Consider the following 27,579-nt stretch of genomic DNA (forward strand, 5'->3'; position numbering starts at 1 on the left):
AAAAATGAAATGAATATTATGCCAAAATTTAGCCGATTTTTAAGATACCGACAGAAAATCGAAAGAAAATGACAGTTACGAAAGAATTGTTGGTAGCTGGGAATTAATTGCCCTTTCAAATGCCCTTTCACTCAAGCCCGCCACATTTTGCCCCTTGATCATTCCGGCGTCCCTAATTTGCTGATTTCCACCAACTTTCACTGCCAAAGACGAAAGGGCGTCTCTAAATGTTCCATTCATCCGGCAACATGCAAGGACCGAGGAGCATATTACGAATTTTCAAGTATCCCCCAACACTTTGTTTGTCGGAACATTAAAGATTTTTGCCGGGTAAAAGATTGAATTTTTGTCTTGGTTTTTGAACTATGCTACAGTTTGAGGCTTTTAAGTCCAACCTCCCCCCAGATAGTTATCCTTGGGCCTGTGAATCCACCATATATTGCACATAGAGCCAATCTTTCCAGCATTCACTCATCACCATGCCCTTAAATGTTATCGTTGGTTCCCCCTTTACCTTCTACCATCCGCCTTTCAAACATTTATTTCATGAAAATAAGCACCACACTGAATAGATGTTATGAATGTAGAATCTAACACGAAATCATAGGCCTGTCTATCTTACCTCTAACTTAGCTAGTAAGTATGAGATCTGAATTTCATTTCGAGCCGTTTTTTGTTGAGAACCCAGTGGCCCCCGATGAAAATCTTCATGCATTTCTAGACCGGCACTCAAAATACTTAAGAACCCTGCTATACAATGAGTCAGAAAGTAAAAGCGGTGTTAGAGATCACATTATGGCTCTATTTCGATATTGCTCTGAAAGTGCCCTTGAAAAAAAAGGAGCTGATTTTTACAAACTATTACTTTCACTTAAGGATACTTTTATTTCAGGGGTGTTGTTGAGGGGGGAGGGTTCTCTTAGAATTAGCCATTTACTTACAGTGCCCGCACGCACAAAAAATGTCAAATGGAAATCGGCCTTAAGATTTGTCTTGCGTCTTTCGGTTAAAGAATTTGATAAATTGTTATAAAATCACAATCACAGATCACAGATCAAACAGTCAATGATAACAAGATGGGCTTATCAAGAAAGATCGTTATACTTAGCACGTAGATATGACTGGTGAATGACATGTTTTACAAATCTGCTTGACAAGCCAAAAAGGTTACATACTGTCCCAAAATATTTGCCTGCTCGTCATCAGAGTACAACAGGCTCAAGTTTATAATAAAATATGTTGTAAATTGAAATTAGAATTTTTAAATCAAAATGACATTGCAGACCTTTTTAAGGCAAGTCCTTTTCTTCTTTCTCTAGAGATATATATTTATCATTAGGTAACTTTTTAAGTTGGAAATTTAAATCGGTGGTTAATATCTAAATTTTATGTGTAAATTATACAACAACCTTGACTGTAGTCAAGGCTAATTGAATCTTCCTCTAAAGTCGGCGACATGCCTACGCCATGGCATCTACATTCCTAATACATTAGTTCACGAAATATTTGAATTTACCCAGTCAATGAAGTTATACACTTTGACATAAACGCCAAATGCATCTTTCTTGCCACAGCCTTCTCCCCAGCTCACAACGCCAATAAGAACGTGCTTCTTTGTTTTGGCATTCCATACTGTCAAAGGTCCTCCAGAGTCTCCTTTGCAAGCATCTCCTTTGTCACCATCACCTACAAATGAAACGGCAATTCATATTTCGGCTCGTTATTGTAAATAACTAAACTCAGTTTATTAAAATACCGAAACATGATTTACCAAAAAAGGGTAGTAAAAGAAAATATCAAGCCTTAGATAAAAATAAGAAGAAAAAATAGGCTGTTGAAAACTTTCACTCATTTTAGCAAAACAGAGCAGATCTTATCAGCTAATCAACGAGGCTACTAAAAATGTTTCGTGAAACTGTAATTTAGTAGTTTTAGAATCTTCAGATCGTTCCAACCAGACCATTTAAATCTTCAGAAATATGACGGAAATTTTTTCTACAATTAATCCACCGAAACTTTTGGCACCGGATTTTTTGGTACTTATTATATATTATGCGGTGTGAAAACAACAACATAAAAACAACAAGTTTTGAAAAGCTAACAGCCTTTCAGACAGATGCTGGCTCGTCTCCCCAACAAAAATTGCATTGGTGCATGTTATTTGTTGTCCAATTGAAAATGAAATGATATTTGCGGGATATAGTTACACAGAAGCCATTTCATAACACCTTTGAGTGTCAAGATGGGATGCCTAAGACTTTGAACAATTGATCGTGGGGGGATGGGAGAAAGGGCAGTTTCAAGTAGGAAGCAAGAGCTTTCATCTTACCTGCACAAAACATGTTGGCGGTCAACGGATGTGACATGGCGCTATTACAACGCCCATGATCAACCAAAGGTATCTTCACCTCTCGCAATCGTTTTGTTGTCTTGAGTTTATCTTCGCGCTTTTTATCCTTACTTCCCCAGCCAGCAATCATTGCTTCTTCTCCTGGTTTTAGTAGCTTGAAGTCACTGTCATCATAAGGTAAGCAAATCGGTATGACGTAATCAGTTATTATAACTGGTTTATCAAGCTCGACCAGAGCGAGGTCTGAATCAAACGTTGGATGATCAAAACGAGGGTGAGTGTAAAGCATTCTGATGGATCGAATCTGCTCATGTGCTTCATTCCTGACTCTTGTTTTGCCAAATTTTACATCAAGATCTTTTCTTTTAAGCAGGCCTTTAAAAAAGAGATACAATATGAATAACCTTAGGCTTTTTTAAAAGAATACTTTTTGTACATGAAATTTCCTACTTTTACTGGTTACATCTAGGGGCATCATGTCACACTGTAAATCAGTTATTATTTTTTCATTACTGAATGTATTGTATAAATAATTAAAAATAAAAAATCAAATCAAACAAGTTTTAACATTTGAGCTTCTTCAAGCAAATTTTTACATTTGAGCATATTTTTTCATGCTAGGCAATTTTCCAACAGAAACTTGTTGGGGACTGTTTTCTAATGCTGTATTTAGAAGTATGAGAGAGAAGTATGTTTTTATTCTCTGTGTCTAACGTTTTATGACAACCAGCAAATGATGTTGATTGATTTATTTTGCTGGCTTCAATTGTTTTTTCATATTTCGTGTACTAGAGTTTCTTAATTTTTTCAGATTGTCAATTACTTGCTTGTTATAGCTAGTTTTTTAAAAAAAGCAAGTTTACTGTCATTTAATTTCGAGTACATGTCAAAATTTGGGCCACAAAACCATTTTAAGCGATTTTGCTAAGTGGAGGTGTGAAATACTGTACAGGTTTGAAATAGCACTTTGCACAATCAAAGCCGATTGAATTGAAGCTCAGGAAAAATCATAAGGAAGAATCTATGATATAGAACGAGGGATATACATATCCTATGATTTGATGTATTCAGGCAATATTTGGAAAAACGTGAATGTACTTTTTACATGAATGAATGAATGATTTGGAGCCCACGTTCCTATGCGTTACTTAAAATGACCTTAAGTAATAATAATAACAATAATAATTATATATAATACTAATAACGGATGTTAACAGATCAACATAGCATGGCTATTCTCTGTTAAATAATAAATAAGATATTGTCTTTAATTTAAGAAATATTGTCTTGAATACATCAATGTTGTCTATAAATCGTTGAAAAAACTTTTAAACTAACTTAATACATTGTACCTTGTTAAAAACATATGTAACCATAGCCAATAGAAAAATGGTGGGACCTCGTTGTCACGAAATGGCTATGTAAATTTCAACCTTGCCACTTGTATATAGATAAAAAATCGATTGTAGAATCTGTCTAAAACAAGCTCCATATCATATGTAATGGCTCCGTATGACACAAGGTATGATCCCGTAGCGTTGCGACACCATTTAAAATATTGAGGGGAAATAACAACATCTGAACGTGATATTAGCAGCCTTATCATAACTGTTTGTTAAAAAAACTCACCGACAAAACAATGTGCAGCAGTAAGAACCCATTTTCTTGCGATAAGTGACCCGCCACAGATTACTTTCTTACTCGTCTTGCTCCAGAACATCGCTATCCATGGGTGAGTACCAGCTCCAGCGATTCGTCCTCCAGCAATGCGCTGCCTCGTTGTGAACTTGGGGATACCACACTCTGTACGAAAAAAATCTAAACTTAAATCTGCTTCATCATTAAGTTTTCTTTCAGGGCGAATCTGCCGTGTTCTATGCACTGGAGATTACTTCTGAATATTTTTGTGGAAGAAAACTTTGTGTGGTTATTTTCTTAGGTGGAATTATAAAACATGATGAAAATTTGTAAGTAAAAAAGCTCTAAAAGCAATTTGAATTTTCTTCTTGTGTAAACAACATTTTAGATAGTAAATTAAAAATATAGTTCAGCCTTGTAAGTCTTTGATTGATACTAAAAATGAATAGAACGCACAACAAATTTATGAGGTTGTCCTCTCTAAACATTATATTCCCCGCAGAGACCTGGGAAGCGCATGAGCACTTTGATTCAGTGATCCTTTCCCTTCTCAACAACCGGAGCATTTCCTTCTACCTAGTGCAAAATGAGCTTCAAACGATTTTTAAATTACTTTTTTCGTCAAAACATCTTCTTATAGAACCCAATTTCATGTCATTTTAAAAAATTGCTTTGACGAATAGATGTTGTGATGACATCAAGCAAAATAAAACAGGGACCAAAAATTTCCTCTTGCATGAGTGAGTATCGGCTCAAGTGACGTCATAAGGTAGATTATTATCTGTAAACAAGTTAACAAATTCTTAGAAAGAATAGTTAAGAGCATTACCTGGTATTTTTTCACCCAACACTCTTAACTTTGCACTTGACGTAATTTGTCCGGCTGCATTCGACACCACGCACGTAAATATACCGGAATCTGAAAAGCGGGCATTCTTAATGAAGATGGCTTTTCCCAACGCCAAGATTCTAGATTCTTTATCTTTGACTAGGAATGGCTCCCCGTCTTTTAACCACTTGGTCTCCAAATCACCACCTCCACTTGCACTGCATTGTAAAACGGCAGCTTTTCCAACCGGTATTGTTTGGTTTTGAGGCTCTTCTATGAAAACTGGTTTGCCTATTGAATAAAAGAGATTCGATGAAAAATCTGACGTGCGTCAATTTTCCGTAAATTGTACAGTGCACAAAAATATGGCGGTCACACTTTCAACGACCAAGCCAGTGAATGGATAGGGTCATAAGGACCTGGTCACCGTGGTAACAATAAAATTGGAGTGTAGTTTATAATAGCCCTGGTCAATTTGGTTCATCAGCATACATTATTTACACTAGAACGTAGAACCTGCATGTAAAGAATACTTGTGCCAACAGAAATACTCTCCGTTGGGAGCACTGCTTTGAGATTATTCCTACACAGCTTTGCTCATAAGGAAGGAATCTTTAAACGAATGCTTTTATCCGTTGTCTAGATGACAAGAAATCCTTTAATGGAAGTTTTACAGCACTCTGATTAGTACAAAAACATGAAAGATCTAAAACTCGTTACCAAAGCTTCTCGAAATAAGAATAATTATCTTTGAAAAGAGAAAATACATTTGCCAACACAGAAAGTATAAAGCTATAAATTTGAATAAAGAAAGTGGCTTTGAAAAAAGCAAACATTTAGTAAACTAAAGTGTTTGCTTTTTTCAAAGTGTTTGCTTTTTTCAAAGCCATTTTCAAGTTTTGTACCACCAAAAGATTGTTTGAAAATAGAAAGTCAATAATAGATAATTCATGAAAGAAACACAAAGTCACTGTTACCATGGCCTCAAAAGTCTTTGGACTACGTATGCCTATAAATAAGAAAGTTTTAATATTGACAAATTTGCTTTGAGCATTAAAGTTTAGCATGATTTTCCTAGTGTAGAGAATAATCGGCTCACGGACAAAATCTGGTAATGGAGACCTGAAACAAAGGACCAATATCTTTCCAAAAGCCAATTTGTACCTGTTGTAAACATTTTGTACCAACAATCTGGTACAGTTTAAACAACGAATATTATAGATTTATACATACTCATGCATTCGGGTTGTCTTCCACTCCATTTTCCTCCTGACTGGCACCTTCTGACTTGATTACCCACTAACTTATAGCCAGGGTTACAAGTGTAAACAACAGCATCTCCCACTAGTGATCCAGTCACAACGCGATTTCCACCAACTGGTTTTGGAGGATCTGAACATCTCGATTCTATAAAAGACAGAAATGACGTCAAAGCGTTTAGTTGACACGAAAAACGTTCGATTGCCTAGACTTAAGTAGCTACATATTTAGAGTTTAAAGTATTTATACTTTGTAACTGGCTTTTAGTATCTAAAATTCACAAGTAGCACTTCTCCCTTCTGTTATTATAATATTTGTTATAGATTTATAAAAGCTTCCAAGTATCAGAAGGCTCCAACAATAAATGCCCCTCCCTCTCTAAGTTTCTGAAGCAGAATATTTTCCCCTTTGCCTTACCAATGCAAAAGGGTGTCCTGTCTGTCCATTGGCCATCGCTTTTGCATCTGATTTGTGACTCTCCGACAAGGTTGTAGTTCTCTTTGCATTTGAAATTCAAGATAGCGTTCTCAGTGAAGTCATCCCCTGTCCTTATTGCATTTGCAGGCACACCAGGGTCCTTGCAGGACTTCGTACTCTTGACTAAAAAACAATAAGGAAAATTGTAGCAAGCAAGAGCAATTTAGGATCTGTTATAAAACTATATCTATTTCTAGAAAGATAACTAATTTTAATTCCATCTCGATTTTTAATTAACAATCTTTTGGTGGTACAAAATTTGAAAACATTTGAGTAAACTAAAGCTTTTCGTCTGAAACTTTTCAAAGGAGATATTTACTCAAATTTTTGCTTTTTTCAAAGCCATTTTCATATTTTGATTAACTGTCTACTATGAAGTGTACATAATCTAAATAAATAGAACGATAATTTTCATACAATTAGTCAGTTTCATACAAAAACCTTGAAAGGGGCTAAATTAAAGGGCTAAATGAAGGAAAAGGACAGAAAGGACCACGAATACACTGAAGCAAAGTTGTCATTATAAATACAGAGAGGAGAGAGGAGCTCTCGGCTTCAAGCATCTGGCAGCCTGTTCGATGATGGAAATGCCTTTCTGTGCAATCCCAATCAAAATCTACAATCCAAAGCAAGATCTACAATCCAAAGCAAGATCTACAATCCAAAGCAAGATCTACAATCCAAAGCAAGATCTACAATCCAAATCCAGATCTACAATCCAAATCAAGATCTACAATCCAAAGCAAGATCTACAATCCAAAGCAAGATCTACAATCCAAAGCAAGATCTACAATCCAAAGCAAGATCTACAATCCAAAGCAAGATCTACAATCCAAAGCAAGATCTACAATCCAAAGCAAGATCTACAATCCAAAGCAAGATCTACAATCCAAAGCAAGATCTACAATCCAAAGCAAGATCTACAATCCAAAGCAAGATCTACAATCCAAAGCAAGATCTACAATCCAAAGCAAGATCTACAATCCAAAGCAAGATCTACAATCCAAAGCAAGATCTACAATCCAAACCAAGTTCTACAATCCAAAGCAAGATCTACAATCCAAATCAAGATCTACAATCCAAAGCAAGATCTACAATCCAAATCAAGATCTACAATCCCAATCAAGATCTAAATTACAGCCTCCGGCACTGGAATACAGTACCCACTACCGTAAAAAGCTATAATATACCTTTTCCTTTCATGATGAAAATACCAGTCGGTCGCTCTATTGTCGAAAGAATATCTTCTTTACCCAAGCCAGTTGTTTTGTCCACACTATAGATAGATCCATCCCAGTCTGACCAATAGAGGCTTAAATAAGAAAAATTTTAATGTATTCTTTCATGACCACATTATGATCTATGGCATAAAAATCCAGTGGTTTTCAAAAATTCACGAACAGAATGGAAGCATTTTAAATTTTGATAACATTTTGAATAATTCTTTTGCATATCTAGAACCAAAGTCAAAACAAAAGCAGTTGCTGAGGCAAAGCAAACTGTTAATAAAATGAAGCGTTTTTCACAAAAGTTTTAGCAACTACTTTTATTGCTGAATGTTTTTCATTTTCAAATGGAGAACTGAAAGAGAACATTCATAACTTTTGCAATATACAAGACATTACATGACCTTGCTTGAAAATTGATTCAATAATAATAATTTTTTTTTAAACATCTCATTTTCATTGAATACATTTTAAATTTACAATTATACGACTCGCTTTTACAGGCATCATATAATTGGCTTATCTGCATTACAATATTTAAAAGTCGATTAGTTCGGGGCTTAGCCATGGTTTGTTTCGACGACAGAAGATATAGTAGGTGCAGCGGATAGAAATGTTCATGAGTTTCATCAAGATGGATTTAGTTTGATTTGAGTCAAAATTAAGTTGGTGTAGCATGTCAGAGAGAGGAGTAGATGAGGTTCCCAGAATGCCAAGGGCACTCATAGAAAGGTTAACAAAGGTAACACGTTTATAGGCAGGGCTCAGTTCCTTGATAAGATCGCTATATTTCCTAGCTTTTCGAGTACTGTTTTCGTCGATGTTGCTTTCGAACCCAACAGTAAGCTCTAGCATGTAAAGGATTCGATCTTCAGTTACGAAGACAAGATCTGGTCGATAGGAGTCGCCTGTGATTAAAGAAGGTGATAGAAATGAAGGCAGGTCGGCGTAAAGTGAGCTGTTTCTAGGTGTTGAAAGGGTTTTAGCCAAATATAGAAGTACAGAATCATGTCTCCAGGTATTCCTACCATGTGCAAGATAATTCTTGCAGCTAGAGACTATGTGCTGTAATGATTCTGATTGGAGACAGAAAGAGCAGGCAGATGACTGAGTAATTGACCATTTGCAGAGGTTTTTCTTAGTGGCAAGAGTGTTGTTTAGGTATTTGATGGTAAAGTTGTAAATGTTTTTTGGTAACTTTTGCTGGACACTAGACCAAAGTTGATTAGTTCCCTTAGAAGCAAATTTTAAGATGCACGAGATAATAAATCCTTGAGATGTAAGAACGTTTTCAATGCGGTTTTCGTGATCACTTTGGATGGATTTGAGAACTTGTTTGGTGTTGTGATAAACGTCATATTGTATGTTTGTACCAGTGCTAGAGTCTTTCCATAAAGAGCGAATCTCTTGGTTTGGGGACAGTCTTAAAGAGTTGCGGATAACTGTTTGGCATTGTAAGAACTTGGTAGATGGAAGAATGAGATTGATGCCAAACTTCGATTTTGGAATGACGAGGCTACTTAGTGAAGCACTTATTGGCAGCTCGAGCCATTGTCTAACAAAGCTTGAAACAACATTGTCTAGATTCTCTGTCACCCATGTCTTGCTTAAATCAGCGATGGTCAGGTTCTAGGAAATTTTGGATAGCACATATCGGTGGTATAACAGAATTTTGTTCTTTGGATGAATAATAATAATAATAATAATAAAAATAGAATTTCGCATTGTTAACTTTCTTTTAGCATTAGTGATTTCTCTTAGGTTAATGTCATGTGATTTCTCTTACTTGTTCTCAAATACTGCGACAGAGAAAGGGTGTTGCACTAACGCGCCAGCCAACGTTTGCCTGTTGTTTCCCTATTTGAAAAACAAATTCTCTATTAAAACGGAATTCTGTACTCAGGGTAAAATAAACTTGCTATAAGAAACGAGCACTAGTATGAAAAAAAAAATGAGACTACGTGACTTGCAATCGATGAATTTCCATGGGCTGGTTTACACAAAAAATACATTTGCTTAATGATAAAATTAGTGGCATTAGAACTAAGAAACTCTTAAGAAACAACAAATGCTGATTTTTCCACAGCATAAGGTAAGTGGAGTGCTCGATGTTGAGACCCTTCTTACATATACAAGAATAGGTGTATGTTGATAAGTTATCAAAATGTTTGCACTGTTTCATTAAGACTGAAATTTGGTTATATCCTATTTGAAATCATCACATCGCCATTAACCAAGAGGGGTAGACGAATGAGGTTACGGGAGGGGTTATCGCACTCTCTAACTTTGAGCTTATGGGCAAATGTAGAAAATTTAAGATGCTAAGTTTATCAATGATTGTTCCAATGTTTTAAACTTCATCCATGCATTTGCTCCATTCCTGTTGAAAAATGTCTGTTTATTTTGAAACGGTTGAAGATTTCACTGGAAATGCATGGCCACGTTGGATTATTGTCAACCGTCATGGGTAGGAACGCCATTTGGGGATCTGCACCCCCCCACATTTCCCTTTAGCTTCGCCCCTCCAATTTACTAAACATTTTTCTAGAGATATAATTTCAGTTGATCCGTTATCAGATAAGAAAATAATAATTTTCATTCAAAGTTGTTTACATACGCTTATGAAATTTGACTTTCAATAGATGATTTGTTACAGGGCTTTACTGATTCAATTGTAGTCCCAAGGAATCCTAGAAGCCTAGGAGAAAATCCAAGCAAGGGTGCCAATAACTTGCAGGCTTTATTCCTACCAGCCTTATCCCTGCTAAAACGGTAAGACCTTCCTACCGAGCATTAATTTCCAAAAGTCGTCTCATTCCCTTGGAGGCTTTGTGCTGCTTTAAGTCAAACCTAAAGAAAGTCTTCTTGGCACTCCGGAATATCAAAGTGACAGAGAAAAACACCGAATGGCTGCTAAAAATCAGTCGCCGTATATTCATGGGGATCACTCTTTCCCAGCCCGAGTAGAATTAACTTTTATTGCAGACAGTTCTTACCGATAAATCCGACGTCTCTATCTTGTCGTATTGTGCATCTGCCCAGTAAAGCATATTTTTGTTGCAATCAGCAGTCAATCCATTTGGCCAAGCTAGGCCATACGACACAATCACACGCCTGTTTATAACTTTCTTTAATGTGCTATCCAACTGGATTCTTTCAATCTTAGCCTGGGATCCCCATTCAGTCCAGTAGATATGAGTGGCCCTGCAAGACAATACGGATATACTGATAGACTTTTAACAGAACACGCATTTAGAACCAAATGTGTTTTTAATGTGGTCAGATATGTTTTTATAGCGTTTTTTAAAAATAGCATATAGACAGAAATGGCTTTCTCTATACATGACGTAAGCATAAGCAATTGGATACATTTTTCTAGTAGCAGATATATATAGGTCGAAATGGCCCTTAATATAATACAACAAAACATTACATTTTAAACTAAAACAAGAAGAACTGGTTACAAAAGGTTACAGTGTAACCAGATTCATCAGCCGAAAATTCTAAAAGGAATCAAACGTGTACCATGTCTACAACCAAATGAAAGATGTTGAGGCTGTTTAACTTGCTAGTTCCAAATTTTGACTATTCAAACCGAGGCAAGTGAATACTTTACAACGTCAAATCCCGAAGGATAACCTAAGGCAACTTACTAGTCACGTGAACTAATATGGGTCAGGGGGTTATAGATCCCAAGGACGTAGATCCGAAAAAAGCATTGATTGGAGAAGCCTGAACGCCTCGAATTTAACAGGAGTGTGATAAGACACTTGAGTTGATACGGGTAGAATGAAAGCATGTTGGCGTGCATTGCCTATACGTGGATCGAATTCTTCAAAATCCCTGAAAAATCTAGACCAAATTTGAATGCACAATCTGGCATACTTAATCTAGATAATCTTGAATAGAATTTCAACATAGTCTATTAGTCTATACACCAATTCAACTTACAGCCTCGTTGTGAATTATTACTCCAAACTACATTTAACAACTCGTTTTAGCCTAGATCGGGATTTACCATTGTTACCGAGAGCCCTAGCGTCATAAAAGTTCCACGAAGACTAAAATTCTAGTCCTTAAGCGAAATCTAAAGTCAAAAATCAAACAAAATGCTGAAATTTCTTTAAAACGAATTTGCGAATCGAATTAATGTCGATGAATGTTTAACTTAGTTTTAAATAGTTAACTTCATTTTGTAGTATTGAGTTAGTTTGGTCTAATTTACACGAGCTAGTAGATTCTCCTGAAAAGCTGATTGGCAAATGTCTACTCTTATCTCTAAAACGCTAACGAAGGTGCACAACGAGCGCAAATTTAAGACAAAAGTTTGTGAAGATAACTATGATATTCTTAGAAGGGACTCCCAGCAGAAAGATTGACTGAAGTCTTTGCAGTGGCTCGTTGGCATTTCTTCAACACAGCCCTCCATATTTTTTGCTTTAAACAAAAAATGAAACAATCACTCACCCATTCAGTTTGCACATAGCGATTGCTCTTGGCTGCTCAACCCCACTTGACACAAGAACCATTCTGTTCTGCTTATTCGTATCAGCTACCTCAATTCTTTTATTTAAAAAGTCCGTCCAAAATACTTTGCCGTTGTCTTCATCGACGACAATTCCGTCTGCCCTTACATTACTACAGGAAAGTAATCAACCGTATTTGAGATACCATAAGACGTAAGCGTAGGCCAGTGGAGTGGTTAGGAGAAACTCACGTGGATATGTCAAATAAAAATATACCGGTATGTCGATAAAAGGGCTTATGTAAATAGTGCAAATATAAGTATAAAAACGTTAACATGGTGTCTTCATCGTCTCTGCCCTGAGAATCATGAAAGAGAGAAAACCTTTAAAACAGGTGCCTTAAGCTACTCAAGTATCAGGTCGACTGCTTTTAAAGCACGATTTACTGAAGACGTCATCAAAATAAAATCCTTACAAGAAAAAACGTCTGGAAATTTATTTTCTCTGATACTGACCTACCTTGGACAGGTTGCTTCAGGCTTTAGATAGGCGCCTCCTCCTCGCCCCTTCCATCTCTACACTAACTCAGCTCATTCTGAACAATCATTGGTTAAAGGACAAGTGACACGCTTTTGGCGCCAAATTTTTTTTTAATTTTAACTTATAGTAAAATGCTGTATGAGAGTGTTGTTAAAATATTTTTCCTTTCTGATTTCATTTTCCTACTTAAAAACCCTTTTCAAATTATGTCGGGAAAAGAATCACGTGACACCGTGACGTAGATTGTGATAATTTGTTATTGCTGCTACTGGTATACAGTGTAATATTAACGTTTACAACACGCTTGTAAACGAATTCAGTTCGTCTGGACCTGTCGCGTCGTGTTTTGTAAACTCTCTATCAATTACAGGAAAATTCCGAGTTATCACAATGTACGTCATAGGGTCACGTGATAAAAAGCAAAATCGCGCCCCCTGCGCCCCATGATTAGAATCTTTTGTTCTAAACCAGGTAAAACTTACTTCTAAATGATGATCTATAAGTTAATGAAAAGAAAAGATAGGGTGAAAAGTGTGTCACACATTCCATGTTATGAAATTGTCTTCAATGCTAAAGGAGATTTCCCACATTGATATATATAACTTAAACCATCTTACCCCATAAAGATCTCCTTTCCCGTTCCATCCATCTTGGCTCTCGAAATAACCGAATTGTCAACATCACTCCAATAGAGGGTATCCTGTTTCTTGTCCAGATGGAGAGCAACTATATTTAAACCACTGAATGGTAAACGGTCAATTTTCAATCTTCCATCATTCATTACGCTTGCTTTCCAAATTGTCTGTTTTGATGACGCCAGGATTGTAAACGCTACTGACTGACTCCCTAGATTGAGAACAATAAGAGGTCGCTGATTGGTAAAAGACAAAGAACCAATCAAACGCGCCCTTTTCCTTTCACGTTTTTTTCGATCAATATCTGGATATAAATTTTCAGCTTACTATCGGTCATTATCGGTCAAGTATGCTATGTTTCCGCTATTTCGTGCCACTGACTGACCCCTTAGATTGAGAACAATAAGAGGTCGCTGATTGGTAAAAGACAAAGAACCAATCAAACGCGTCCTTTTCCTTTCACGTTTCTTTCGATCAATATCTGGATATAAATTTTCAGCTTACTATTTGTCATTATCGGTCAAGTATGCTATGTTTCCGCTATTTCGTGCCACTGACTGACCCCCTATATTGAGAACAATAAGAGGTCGCTGATTGGTAAAAGACAAAGAACCAATCAAACGCGTCCTTTTCCTTTCACGTTTCTTTCGATCAATATCTGGATATAAATTTCCAGCTTACTATCGGTCATTATCGGTCAAGTATGCTATGTTTCCGCTATTTCGTGCCACTGACTGACCCCCTAGATTGAGAACAATAAGAGGTCGCTGATTGGTAAAAGACAAAGAACCAATCAAACGCGTCCTTTTCCTTTCACGTTTCTTTCGATCAATATCTGGATATAAATTTCCAGCTTACTATCGGTCATTATCGGTCAAGTATGCTATGTTTCCGCTATTTCGTGCCACTGACTGACCCCCTAGATTGAGAACAATAAGAGGTCGCTGATTGGTAAAAGACAAAGAACCAATCAAACGCGTCCTTTTCCTCTCACGTTACTTTCGATCAATATCTGGATATAAAAATTTCGCTATTTCGTGTCATCTTCAAATTTTGCAGTACCAACAAGTTATTTAGAATAATTTTACAAAGTTGCAGGAAAGAGGAAACGCGAGAAAGCCTGCATTTGGTCTTTGGTAGCAAAAACTCCTGGCTCGGGTTCGAGAATAGGATTACCCGCTCTTAAAAGGTGACACACCAAAGGCATGATGGTAAAATTGGAGTAGTTTTGGCTCTATAAGAACTTTGCAAATCCTAAATGCAAAACAGACCATGGCAATGTAGTATTCTATCGTAATTTTTAGTGGTAGGGTCATCAACCTTCAAGAATCAATACTTAACAGATCATCCCAATTTGTTGCGAAAAAATGAGGAGAAAAGTTACTTTGATACTAGAGCACTTAATAATCAACATAATTACAGAAATAGCATGGTACCGGAAGGAGGGTTACATAGTTTTGGATTCTCGTCGTCGTATTGCTTTGTTCCTGTATATCTTACATAGTTTGTTTCAGGAAGGCAAGGAATTTCGAAAGCATTAGCTTGTGTTTCAGAGCCCTTACGTTAATGTGGAGACCTCTACGTCAAGTTGGGGGTCAGGATCACATGCTTTTGATTAATGGTGTTTATCTCTGCTTTTGACTTTGAAGGCAGAAAAGCAATACAAAACATTTTACCTTTAACGCATGCTTGCTTGTCACTAGCTAATTGGAATCCATCGCGGCAAGAGCATCTTGCTCCTTCGTAGGATTTCAAGCAAACCTGGGAACATCCACCATTATTCTTGGAGCACGGATTTTTTGCTGTAAAAAGGCAAAGGTATACAAAATATCTATGCAGGTGTGTTGAAATATAAAGAAAATTAGTTCGACAATTTTCAGAGCATAGCTAGCGTTGATTAGGCGCCGCATAATTTTAAAAGAAGAATGTCCATAAGCCTAATTTACAAAAGGCTGTACTGCTGCCTTTACTTTAAAGTTCAAAATAATGAACATCCAGCTGAATTGAGTTTTCGAAGGATTTTGGCTTGGGGGCTCGAGCTACTTCTGGAAACTTTTTTGGAGCGCTCAATTCAATATTTTCTTCTTTCACGCCATGGCATATGGTATTTGATGATATTTGACATACAAACAAGCTTGATGAATTCGTCTTTAGTTGAATTAAGTTGAAACGAGTATTCCATATACAGAAAATGATATTACATCAAGTGATAAGAATATTCCATTCGTTATTCAGAACCTCATTGTTAAAATGAAAATTAAAATGAAAATTAGCTCTATATATGCGTCGTTTGATAATTTACAAACCTTTATGCGGAAGAACGCAGACATTTTCTCGCTTGCACACATTTGGAGCAGAGCAAAATGCACACCGATGTGAGACAGGTTTTAGTATTCTCCCAAATATATTCACTTGTCCCGCTTTTATTACCTCTTTCCAGGTGACCAATACTTGATTGCCTTGCGAGTTGGTGACAGCTATAGGCCCCTTTTGCATTCTGCCTTGAAACTGGAAGGCTTCCTCTTTGGCCAGATTGCTGCCAAGCTTAGTCCTGTAAGTACAAACGGTTTTGCTTTGACATTGCAAATACAAACGGTCTTGCTTTAATATTGTTAGACTAAAGTTTTCGTTCCAGCATTCAGGGGAGTAGATACAGGCACTGCAGGGCGTTGAGAAAAGTGGGAGGTCTTATAAAAAGGGGGCAAAAACCGAATAAAAAGAGTCTTTACTCATGGTTCTTCTCGTAATATTGTGCATTTTAGCAAGAAGTATGGCTAAAGCCCCAACCCCCAGCCTCCACTGCTCCGCCATGCCTGAGATAGCATTTAAAACCTAGGGCAATGGTCTCTAGAAGGGGATTCATTATGGTATTCAGTCACCTAGAAGCTCTGAAAAAGAGAAGGACTGTAAAGATTTGACCTTAAAAGTAGCGTTTCATTTCCCTGAAAGAGCACTTGAAAAACTTGGAGGGCATGTTGTCCCTTGTTTCCCCCATTATTATGACACTGCCAGTATGAGTTATAGTTTCAGTAATTCAAGGTTGAGAGGAGGACATTTTTTCCACAAGGGTGCTACCTAATAGTGAATCCTGCACTTGGTTGATATCAAACGCCAGTTTGCAGCATCAGGAGCAACGACCATTTTATTGAGCCAAATGGCTCAGTGAAGAGATTGGTTACTATCTTCATTGTACCCAAGGCATCATTTCTTCTGGTTTGGCTTTGTAAGCCTCTTCAGACAAATAAAACCATATAGATCTATTCGGAAGCCATAAATTTTTATAAAACACAAATTGAGAATAGCTTTACTTTAGCTTCTAGTTTTCCTGATCGAGTCTTTCAAAGATTTAACTATTAAATGAATGTCAAAAAAGATGGGTCTATACAGATACAGCAGAGGTAGGGCTACCGTAAAAGAAATGCTTGAATAAACGACACCAAGTTGACAGATGTAAGAAAAACTCACAAGAATGCTCACCTTCCCGATTGGTACTGTTCCCAGACGAGAATTTGCCCTGAAGATGTTGGCAGGGGTGCAGCAAAGGGATTTTGTACACTCACAGGTACAGGGCACACGTGCTCCTCATGATTATCCAAAAACTCTACAGCCCTCACCTGGCCACTAAGAAAAACTCTTGATGTCTTGATTATCCGTTTGCCTTTCACGATATCACTCCAAAACAACATTAACCTGCGAGAGAAAAGTTGTCCTTATTTACTTGTCCGTTCATATGATACACACCGTGAGGCAAGGGATGAGCAGCAACCGAAAAGCTCTACAAAGGATAATGGAAGGCAGCAAGCTGTGTATGAAAGACTCCTTGATCCTCGTTTTTGCAGCAGTTGATTGTTGCATGTTGATGAATTTTGAAGATAAGCAGGCTACTATTTTAAAGTAAGGAACATTTTTTTAATAGATTTCAAGAGATAAATATTTCCTAGGTTAACTATAAGTATGATCTTACATATTTCTGGCTTACTTTGGGAATAGTGCTAGCAGTGGTGGCGCCAGTGGAGGGTTAGGGGGTACAGCCCCTTCGTCGCAAGCATCTAGCCCCCCCCCCATCGGAGGAAATTTTAGAATATTGTCGGAGCAAATTTGACAAAATAACGTACGATAACTGCTTATTTTAGAAATTTTAGCCCCCCTGTTGGAAGCTCCAACCCCGCTGTCGGAAGATTTCTGGCGCCACCTCTGAGTGCCATTACCTCACTCAAGAAAGCCAGTTTTTAATTTGGCAGGATTAAAAAGTCGAAAATGAAGATGACATGATTAACAATCAAAGATTACCTATCTCTTTCTGGATCATAAAAGCCTGTGATAGATGGTGTCAAAAGATTCGTTTCACCAGCTAAAGCAAATGCAGGGGCTGCTCCCAACAGACCGCCGGTTGCATTTCGTTTAGTTACCAATAACGCATACGGGAGCTTGGGCCTTACTTCGCTGTTCTGGTTAATAGCTTTGTTTGGTACAAGGGCGACAATGTAAAGCTCTTTTCTTTGAGAGTCGTAAAAGACACGACCGGATACAGCATATGTTTCATAGATCTTTGACGAATGTATTCCTTTGGCTTGTGAGTCGCTGATCAGCATCCCAATTGAATGTCTGGCATCTAAACCAATCACTTCTGCTAACAAGACATATCCGTCTAAAATGTAAAGGTTTGATATAACTGAAACTTTAAAAACTCTTAAAAAATTAAGAACAACATTCTTTCTGAGATTCGAGATCATAAGGGTATTTTTTAACGAATAGGCACACAGTGGGCCCAAAACATGAAACTTTGGAATTAGAGGTGGACATAGTCTTACCATTGTAAATGAGCCTCAAAATGATTTTGTTACTGCTAAATGGCACACCACTACTTTGAATATGGTGTAATGTAGTAATCCCAGTCAAATCATCCGCCAGAGTTCAAAATCTCGGCTCTGCAGCATTCTAACAATAAGGGTTTCGTTTCCATTAATAGAGTATTGTTGAACCTTTTTCACATCTGTGCCCTTACAACAGCAACCCTTCCGAATTGAGAGATGGGTGAGCTCATTTTGGGAAATGGAAGGCTAGGGGAATCACATGCTAGAAGTAAAAGCATCCTTCAGTGGTAGCAGGACACCTGACCACTTTAAACCAGACAACATAACATTTCGTTTCATAGATTATAGATCACATAAACATTTGGTGATTTCAAAGCAAAATGATCAAAATTTGTTTCCATGGTTTTTTTTAAAAAAGGGCTAATTGTCACAATGTGAAATTTAATTACTCTGTTAGTGCTTCACCTATACTTTACATAAAGGGTATAGTTTGGTATGTGAATCTTAGCCGTTTTTAAGATTTTCCTTGATTTAGTATGAAAATTTGGAAAAATCTTTGCAAAACTTCTGCAAATTTCCTCAAATTTTGGTCATATTTATGGAAAACTTTACCAGCATATATATGAATATAAAAGAAATGATAAATTTAGTAATATTTCGTTATATAATATTTCGTAATTTAGTAAAATCGTGTAAAAATATGATACGATTTTGATACGGATCAGAGAGGAGGCTACTGTTTCTCTTGTAAAATTGTTCTCCTTGTCGATATCATTTCCCTACCTTGAATAAGGTAGGAAAAGCCAATGGGAATTGAAATTCAGTCCGACTTTATGAAAGTCCGGGTACAACCTAACCGGATTCAACTAAAACAAGTATCTGCTACCAAAAATTGCAGGGCGCTATGGAGGCAGGTACGCTTTCAAGAAGTGGGATAGCTGGTAGCTGGTAGCTGGAAAAAGCAGTGGCTAGCAACTGAATGGCAAATCTGTTCATCTTTTGGTCAGCCTTCAAATATTTCTAATCGGAAAAGTAAGAAGTCTCTTTACGCTATTATGGTTCTGCTTCTGTTTTGGTTCCCCCTCTATTATGGTTCTACCTCGATTACGGATCAGTCTCGTAGTAAAAATTTGAAATTTTGTAAATCAACATGATGCTATCTTTAGACCAACTTGTCAACCCTATATTAAACTATGTAAGTGCCTGGATTGATCAAAGGTCTCTGCAATATATAAAACTGAAGAGAGCTTCTAAGAATGAGGAGCGGGAAAGATGCAATTGAAATAGAATCCGAAGAAAATTCGAAATAGTTTTGATATTTGTACTTACTGTTCACTGGATTAAAAAGTAACTGAGGATTTATAACAGATGTCTGGATGAGACTTCCCAATCTGTTTTCATTTGCATTCAGCAGAAGACTTGGGTTTGTGGCTCTTACCAAAGAAGTTGCTCTTATTCTCTGCGCCACAATAACTGGCTTTCCACTGAAGAATCCAGGTTTTTTGACTTGGAATGCTACCAGATACTCGTTCGTGATCGGGTTATATGCAACGGTAGGCCATCCTTGAACAGCTGATAACAAGCGAGATAAAAGAAAATATTATAAAACATAGCCATATTAAATCAAGAGATTATACAGGCAGAAGAGATAGACCATTTTGGCAAATTTTATGATGTCATTATTATACCACTCTTTTTTTTAAAAGAATATGATTCTCTTCGTTAGAGTCACTTATAATATACACACGCTTGATAACAAGGCCAGTAAAACGACAAAAACATGCAGAGAAGAAAAGATTCATAGCCCTACGATACGCATTACCCCTCCATCTCCCTCCATACCCATATATATTTTACCGAAAAACTAACATTTTGTTTAACTTTGTAAACATTATTACAATATTCCTACAATATCAGCCATTAAAACCTCATGCATTTGAGCCTCCGGCAAAGATGGAACATTTTTTGATAGTTAATTTGTAACGCTGAGAGGTTATGCTTTCCTCTTTTAGAACCCTGTTGCCCATTTGAACCTTGGCATAGAAATAAGGGCATCTGTTAAGCCCCCTTCCTGGCACTGTGTGCCTGAGAAAGGCTATTTTTCTAAGCTCAAGCTAGTACAGCTCTTTGTATCTTTGGATAATGCCAGTGCAAACTAGCTCAAACCTTAATAGTTAAATGGGTGACTCTTCCTACTTAAAAAGATAGAAGCCAAAAATAGCACCTCCATAACTTCAGTACTTTCCTAACCCCCCCTTTGCCAAATAAAACTGGATGCCTTTGTAATTAAGCACCACAAATAGCAGAGCTGATACCTGAAGGCAAATTAACTGTGACATCGAGGATGTTTCTTCCCACTATTAAACCAGAAGGACTCAGTCTTGCAGTGTATATACGATCAGGCTTCTGATCGCGGTTGGTGTCCACATCCCATGCAATGAAATATTCATTTCTTGTGGGGTTGAACAGAGAAGCATGATTCTTTGTGATGCCTTTCAAAACACCAGGAGTTATTGGTATTCTGAATGTTGATCCACCAAAAGCTCCGATGTACATTGTCTATGAAAAATAAAAAAGACTTTGAATACAAGGAAATGATCGAATACACCCCCTGAAAGCCTATCAGATTCACAATGTATAATATAGATAAGGGTAAGAAAGAAGAGAGAAGAATTTTCTACTCATGCCAAACAAACTAACAGGAATCCAGGTTATGAGCCTAGGATTTGACGTTTGAAAATCGTGGTCAGGGGCCTTGGAGTCTCCGGATTAGGCTCATGGACAGGCACGTAAATAATAGGGGGGCGTGGGGGGCGTAACGCCCCCCCAAAGTTTGGAAAATCCAGTTACAGTTGGAAAACGTAACGGTTGACTTGGAATTTTTTTCTTAAGACCAAACTTGTGAATTTTATATTTTAAGAAGTTTTTTTATTTTAAATATAAAAATTCTAAACATTAAAATTCACAGGCTGAAGCTGACCCATCCAATCGTTTTCTATTGTGAATCCCGTCTCCACTGGATCCAAATTGCACACTTGCCCCGTTTTCTTTTTCTTTCTTTCTGACGGGAGTTGAATCAAATTACGAACAGGCAAGGTGAACTTACGGCGAAGAAACTTGAAACTTACAGTTTGGAATAATAATACCCGCATTGATCAGAAAATATTAGAGTGGGAATTTTTTTAGAAACTACGAGTAGTTAATTCAATAAAAGATTAAGAATCTTTCAGTACTAAAAATTCTCAACGCTTCTTATAAAAAACGAGTTTATGCTAAACTCCCCCTGTTATTTGTTAATGTCCTTGAGTCCTTATCATAAATTCCTATGACAAAACTGCTGTGAAGCAAGAACACATTGCAAAAACTGCAGTAGAAGTATTTGATCAAAGAAGAGTATTTCATCTTTCGAATCAGGCATATGCACAAGTTTGTTCTCAAATCATCATTTCAATTGTAAAGAATGAAAAGGCATTTGGCCCTCTGAAAAGTTTAAAGGTAGTTTTCTTCGATCAAGAACGAAAATAAAAGGCCCAAATTCTTGGTGCTTCTATATCGTGAAAAAATGTATTTTAGATAAAATTGATCAATTGATCTGAAAGAATACTACTAATCATTAAGTATATCTAATACTGGTTTTGCTTAAATGTTGCTTTACTTCTTACAGTATGTTTAATGTTTGTTTCATGTTAATCAAAATTTAGAGATTTAGGCTTTTATGCTTTAGGCTAATTATTGAGTAAAGATTTGGTAATTATAAAGAAAATAGAACTATGGTGTTCGAGCTATTTACAAATATCAATTTGGTAGGTACAACAGATCTACTGGTCGAATGGAAAATTTATCACTTAAAGTTGGAATTTTCATACTTCCACGCCCCCCCAAAATTAGCAACTTGTTTTCGTCCCTGCTCATGGACTATGTTGGCTAAATAAAATAACTTTTCAGAGCATTCTAACATTTCAGAGCAGGGCAAAATAGAACAGGATTTGAGGAGGTTATTAGGAGAAAGCGCTCCCAACAAGCTGATATATCGAGTCATACAAGCCTAGCTGTCGAAAATTATTCAGTACTGCATAATCGAGCTGTTAGCTCCTTCACCGTTTTAATTACTGCTCCTTCCTTCTTGGTTTATATAACAAATCGACCTTGCATACACAAAGGGAACAAGTGCATTAGTATTGAAACCCGTATACAAGTCTAGATGTTTTTGCTTATTATTCTATTTTTGCATACGATACACAAAACCAAGACAATTTGATCGTATGGTCAATAAAAAATATTAACAAGTACAGAGTTTAACAGAGTTTGAATCGGACAAGATTCTGACCTAATCTTCAAAACTTTTCACCCAACATAGGAAACGCAATAGTTAGATGTAATTACCAACCTATAGGTATATGTAATTTAACAGATATTTTGCTTTTCGCAGAGCCTCGTTAATTTACTTTTCGCATGTTTTTACCTATCGGGACACAAATGCAAATTCAAAACAGATATCGGAAGATTTATTCAATTTCAGGCAAACCTTTGCTGGAGTTATTTCCTTGTTTTCTTTACCATCCCTCGTGACTATGGTAACAGCATACCAAACATGGTCATTTGTGATTGGGTCTTTATCCATCCACTGAACTTTTAAGAAGTCGCGAAGCTCTAAGTGCTCCTTCCCAGAAGCATATGGAGTCATTTCGTTTACGTTCGTGAAATAACGCGAGCTACGGTATACATTATAATGTCGAAACTCCGAATTCGTGTAGTCGTTACGTGCGCTAGAAACATAAGGAAAGTAAGAACAGTCATGAAAATGATGTTTATGTTCATTCTCAATTCGGTGAAGTGTTTCTAATGAAAGTGTTTGAGAACAAAATAACCCATGTTCTAAAACACTCTTCTTGCAGAAACAATAAAATGTATTGTAAGGCATGTATATCAATATACTTCAGCTTCAATTTTTTGCCTGCTTTAGCCTTTGAGGTTCTTCTGAGAAGAACTTAATAGTTGGACTGAAAAAAGTTTCATACCACCAAGAGGAGAAATTTCATACAACCAGAAATTTGAAGTAGGAATCTGCCAAAAAACATAGGCCAGCAGAAAGCATTACTTGTCCGGGGATAAGCTCAGCTTTTCAAAGGTGTTAAAAAAATTAAAAAAACAGACAATGACAATTTAAATGTGAGTTGATGAGGAATATTCACATTCTCCGTCTGGTTACAGGTTCGACCGTCTGAGGTTATCTCATTCTTGATTGGCCTAGCCCAGTCCCAGCTGGTCTGCTACCGGGGTTCATGTACAGCGAGACTTACAGGGATTACAGGAGAGTATTTGTGCCGCCAGATTCTAAAATTTCTAACCCTTCCTTTTGTAAAATTGAGCTTCAAAGAATCTTCAATCACAGTAAGGAGATAAAAGCACACAATATCACAAATATCCACGACACGAGAGACATCCTGCATTGCCATGCTTGTATAATAGATGTTTTTTTCCCCTGTTGAACATCCTCTCTATTCAGAAAATGCTGATCAAATGAAAGTTTATCAGAGATAATCTCTCGAGAGATGTTTGATTTCACTAGGGGTTTTTATTTTCAACTTATTTGTATTATTCTCATTTGGTTGTCAATTATCATGCTTTCATTTCGTATTTAAGTCCTTATGATGCCATTAGGTTCTTTGATGCCATTGGGAATAATAGAGAAGGATTTCTGTAGTTTGGGCTTCTGCAGAGAAGTGTGGGTCCTTTGACTCAGAAACGTGTATTTAATTGTTTTTGGTCGGGCTTATTGTGCTTCTTTGGTATGATGTTTCCACGTTGTTCTCTTCCCCCGCCCCTCCCTCCCCTTTGATATCAAGAGTAGTGTATTTCTTCAACTCCTTGTTAATTCTATTGTTCTATAAGGAGTTAGGGCCTATTTACATCACATGGTTCATTCAAATTTCCTGTTGTTTTTTTGTTTAGGAAAGACTTGGCTCTTAATTAAGTCATGTTTTCTCTTCTCCTCTCATTTTTTTCTTTACTTTCTTTCAAGTTGATAAACGTACACTACTAGCTATATTAAAGCCAACTAAAACCAATTTAATATATCATGTCTTTGGTATCTAAGGTAGGACTGGTGCATCGGCTCACTGGTAAAAAAAGTGAACCTTTCTTGTCCATTTTCTGCCCAGAACTTTAAGCTGCTTGTACTTGAGTCTATTAAGCTATATCAAAAGTTAGGTTTTTGTATGGGATAGGTGAAGCAACTTGTGCCGATGCTCAACGTTGCTTCCTGTGATGAGGGAATGAAGTCTCAAGACCTGATTCGATGGGAGCTGTCTAGTTTCCATACTGCTCGACCTGATGACGTAATTAGTTTACCCTAAACCTAACCCTAACCCTAACCCTAACCCTTAACCTAACCCTAACCCTTTACTTGAAGTAATTAATCATGCTAATTTATGACTATTAAACATGCTTATTTATGACTATCAGGTCGAGCAGTGTGGCAATGTCTGCTGAGGGAGCTATACTATTCAAACTGATGGAATTCTTTTGTTGATGTTTTACCCCGAATAAGAAATTAACGCCAAATCAAAGTACATTGATCCAGTAGCCTGTTAGAAAATAAAAATTTTACAGCTTACCTGACAGGTAGAGGAGGCCTTTTCCATCGCAGGTAAATCCCTTGACAATGCTGCGATGCAGACAAATCAGTAACAACAGGGTTATCATGGTGAATGCTTCCAATTGTTTGCCGACGCTCTCGTCTTCTGACATTTTGCGTTTGCAGTGAGAGAGAAATGGCCGGCGAACCAGCTAAAACGGCGATGTTCTTGCGTGAATATTCTTAATCATATAGAAAATAATCTTAATCAAAGGACATAAATTTTCTGTTTACTTTTGGACATAATCCAACGTTTACACTCCGAAAGTGCCGGAAGAAAAGTACTTTGATATGATTTGTTTCCGTTCTTTTATGCCATTTTCAAGTAACGACCTTTCCGTCCTTTTTTCTTTGAAGTTGTGTAATCTCTCTCAAAAAGTTGAGTTAAGAATTTAACTTTTACTAACTTTATTGCTAAGAATTGTAGGTAGGATTGATTGATAGTGAAAAATATGAAATAAAAATAAATGAAATTGAAATTAAATGAGCTCTGTACCCTATTCGCGGCTTTCTGAACAAAGAAACTCGACTCCTTTCTTCCATTTTGCGAGTCATGATATACTGGTTACATACTTTGAAGTAGCTTTATGATCAGTCTGCTTCTATCAAGATCATTTTATTTTGCTTCTACGGATAACTTTGCCCAAAGATTAATACACTCATTTTTTTTATAAGAAACAGGTTATAAGTAACGGTAGGCTCAATTTTTCGAAAGTTGGGAAACAACCCTCCCCAAATTGAAAAAGCTGAGAAACTTTTATAATTTGGAGTTTTGGCGGACGCGGCCTAATTGTTCACGTAGATTAGACATTCGATGTAAACAACATCCTGATTTGAACTGACCTCCCACACTAGAGCCAGGCCAAGGCACTTTTATCGAACAAAACAACAGAAAACGTACCTTCAATTCATTTATTCAAACTTTTAAGGCGGAAAGCTTCGAGTTTTGATCTTCCCGTTTAACTACATCTACAAATAAGGTCTGAGGAAACCCTAAATGAAAAATAAACGAAAATACGTCCTTAAAAAATATGCGTAAAACTTCTCAGAAATTGATGAAACTTGTTCAAGTTGCTAAAATTTCTGTGTTTGCGAGTTCTCGTCGTTGTTCCCTGGCTTTGGGTGGTGTCAAGGATGGCCCGGGATTTTGTAGGGATAACTCGTTAGAATACGCATGCGTCCCTGCCCCACGACATTGATTGGCTCGAACAAATCATTAAGCCTTTTGTCTCAAACAATAGGAGTGAGATCTCATCTCCCCAACAAAGCTAACATATCAATTGATTTTCGTTTTAAGAACAGATTCTGAACTGTCAATCACAATATATAAGAGTTTTTTGCTTGGCATGTTGCACTGAGGTCTTAAAGCTAATGCAAACGTCAAGAACAGTTTCCATTGCATAGAAAAGAAGGATTCTCTATACTTGAGCCATTGATTTTGAATTTCTGTGTCCAGCACATGGATAGTTCAGCTGTTTCTTGAAGTTGAAAAATAACTGGCTTTATATCGTTACTATCGCCTTCTCGCTCTTTGTATTGTAATTTTTTCGTGGTATTGCGGTTACATTTGCTTCCGGAAGTGGAAGTAAACTGAATTAGTTCCTAGATACCAAGAAGAAGGAACCACGGGCCATATTGCGAACTTGAGGGCAGGGGGCTATAACCAAACTACGAGGCTAACTGCAAATATATTTCAGTGTATATATAACAAAACCTATCAAAGCTGCGCTCCCCATTTCTATCCTGATTAAACTCCACTTTACACTAACCCACAATGCCTGCCAAAGGTATTTGGAACACCCAGCAATTTACGCTGCATTTGATATCTTTCATTCCTTTCATGAAAAAAATTGCTACTACCGCCCCCTTACCCCTAAAACAATGTTGATAATTTCGAAAAATATCATAAAAGAAGCGCAAAAGAAAGTGCTTCCTAAAATCCTAACCCGTTTGATAGTAAACCAACATTGTTCTGTAGGGGAGAGGGGGATGATTGATTTTGACCTTGGGAATTGATGTCAGTGTTCCAAGACTTTTGGCAGGCATTGTACATACAAAAGCTAGGTTCTATTCACAGCAACAATTGAAACATTATTGAAACTTACAAGTTCTTTCAAGTACCAGGTTGTTGTATTTTTGACGATCAACGAATGTAAGCAGTGTTTTGTCATCTAAGAAACCTAGAAATATGCGCAAGGCTGGAAGTTAAAAAAAGCGAAATGACACATTTGTTATATTCATACTAAAGCAGTCTCAAATTTTGTGTAAATTTAACTAACCGACTCGGTAAACGATGTTTGATTTTAAAATGAAGACATAATTCAAACTTTCAAACCTTGCGCACTGTCCTTTGTTATTGCCAGCAAGAGAGTAATAGCCAATAGAAGTTTCCTGTCCATCTTGAATTCAGCTAGATACGTCCAACCTTCAATAAACCCGGCTAGTTCCTTTTATCCACTTGAAGGTCATTTGCGCCAAATTTACAATCAAAAGCTTCCTTGCAATCAAAAGTCCAGCTTCCGGAACCTTTTCACTTCCGGTAATAATAATAATGTTAGAACAATATAACTATTACCGTAAGTCCGCGAATACGCCCCTGGGGGGATTATTTTGCAAAAAAATACTTTGGGATGGGAGCTTGTTCGTACGGGGGGATTTATCCGGAGATGTGGGGCTGTGGGCATGTTTAGCAGCAGCCAAAAATATT

At 37.0% G+C, this 27,579-nt stretch overlaps 1 protein-coding gene across 1 annotated transcript; it reads right to left on the reverse strand.

The window, feature by feature from the left end:
• On the reverse strand, positions 1-27,361 carry LOC135685397 (uncharacterized). The gene is made up of 21 exons (XM_089112665.1): positions 27,208-27,361; positions 26,978-27,052; positions 24,853-25,024; positions 22,761-23,001; positions 20,551-20,794; positions 19,565-19,807; positions 17,712-18,069; positions 16,899-17,111; positions 15,728-15,972; positions 15,098-15,223; positions 13,404-13,632; positions 12,248-12,418; positions 10,777-10,984; positions 9,567-9,637; positions 7,745-7,866; positions 6,495-6,677; positions 6,051-6,224; positions 4,818-5,108; positions 3,980-4,153; positions 2,330-2,725; positions 1-1,686 (listed from the first exon to the last, which is right to left on the reverse strand). Exons 1-21 carry the CDS (start codon positions 27,269-27,271, stop codon positions 1,496-1,498), a joined length of 4,191 nt encoding a protein of 1,396 aa, XP_088968791.1. The 5' UTR covers positions 27,272-27,361; the 3' UTR covers positions 1-1,495.
• Positions 27,362-27,579: the final 218 nt, after the last annotated feature.

This window comes from Rhopilema esculentum, chromosome 15 (genome assembly GCF_057945365.1).
Source record: "Rhopilema esculentum isolate cy_ngs chromosome 15, ASM5794536v1, whole genome shotgun sequence".
Taxonomy (NCBI): domain Eukaryota; kingdom Metazoa; phylum Cnidaria; class Scyphozoa; order Rhizostomeae; family Rhizostomatidae; genus Rhopilema; species Rhopilema esculentum.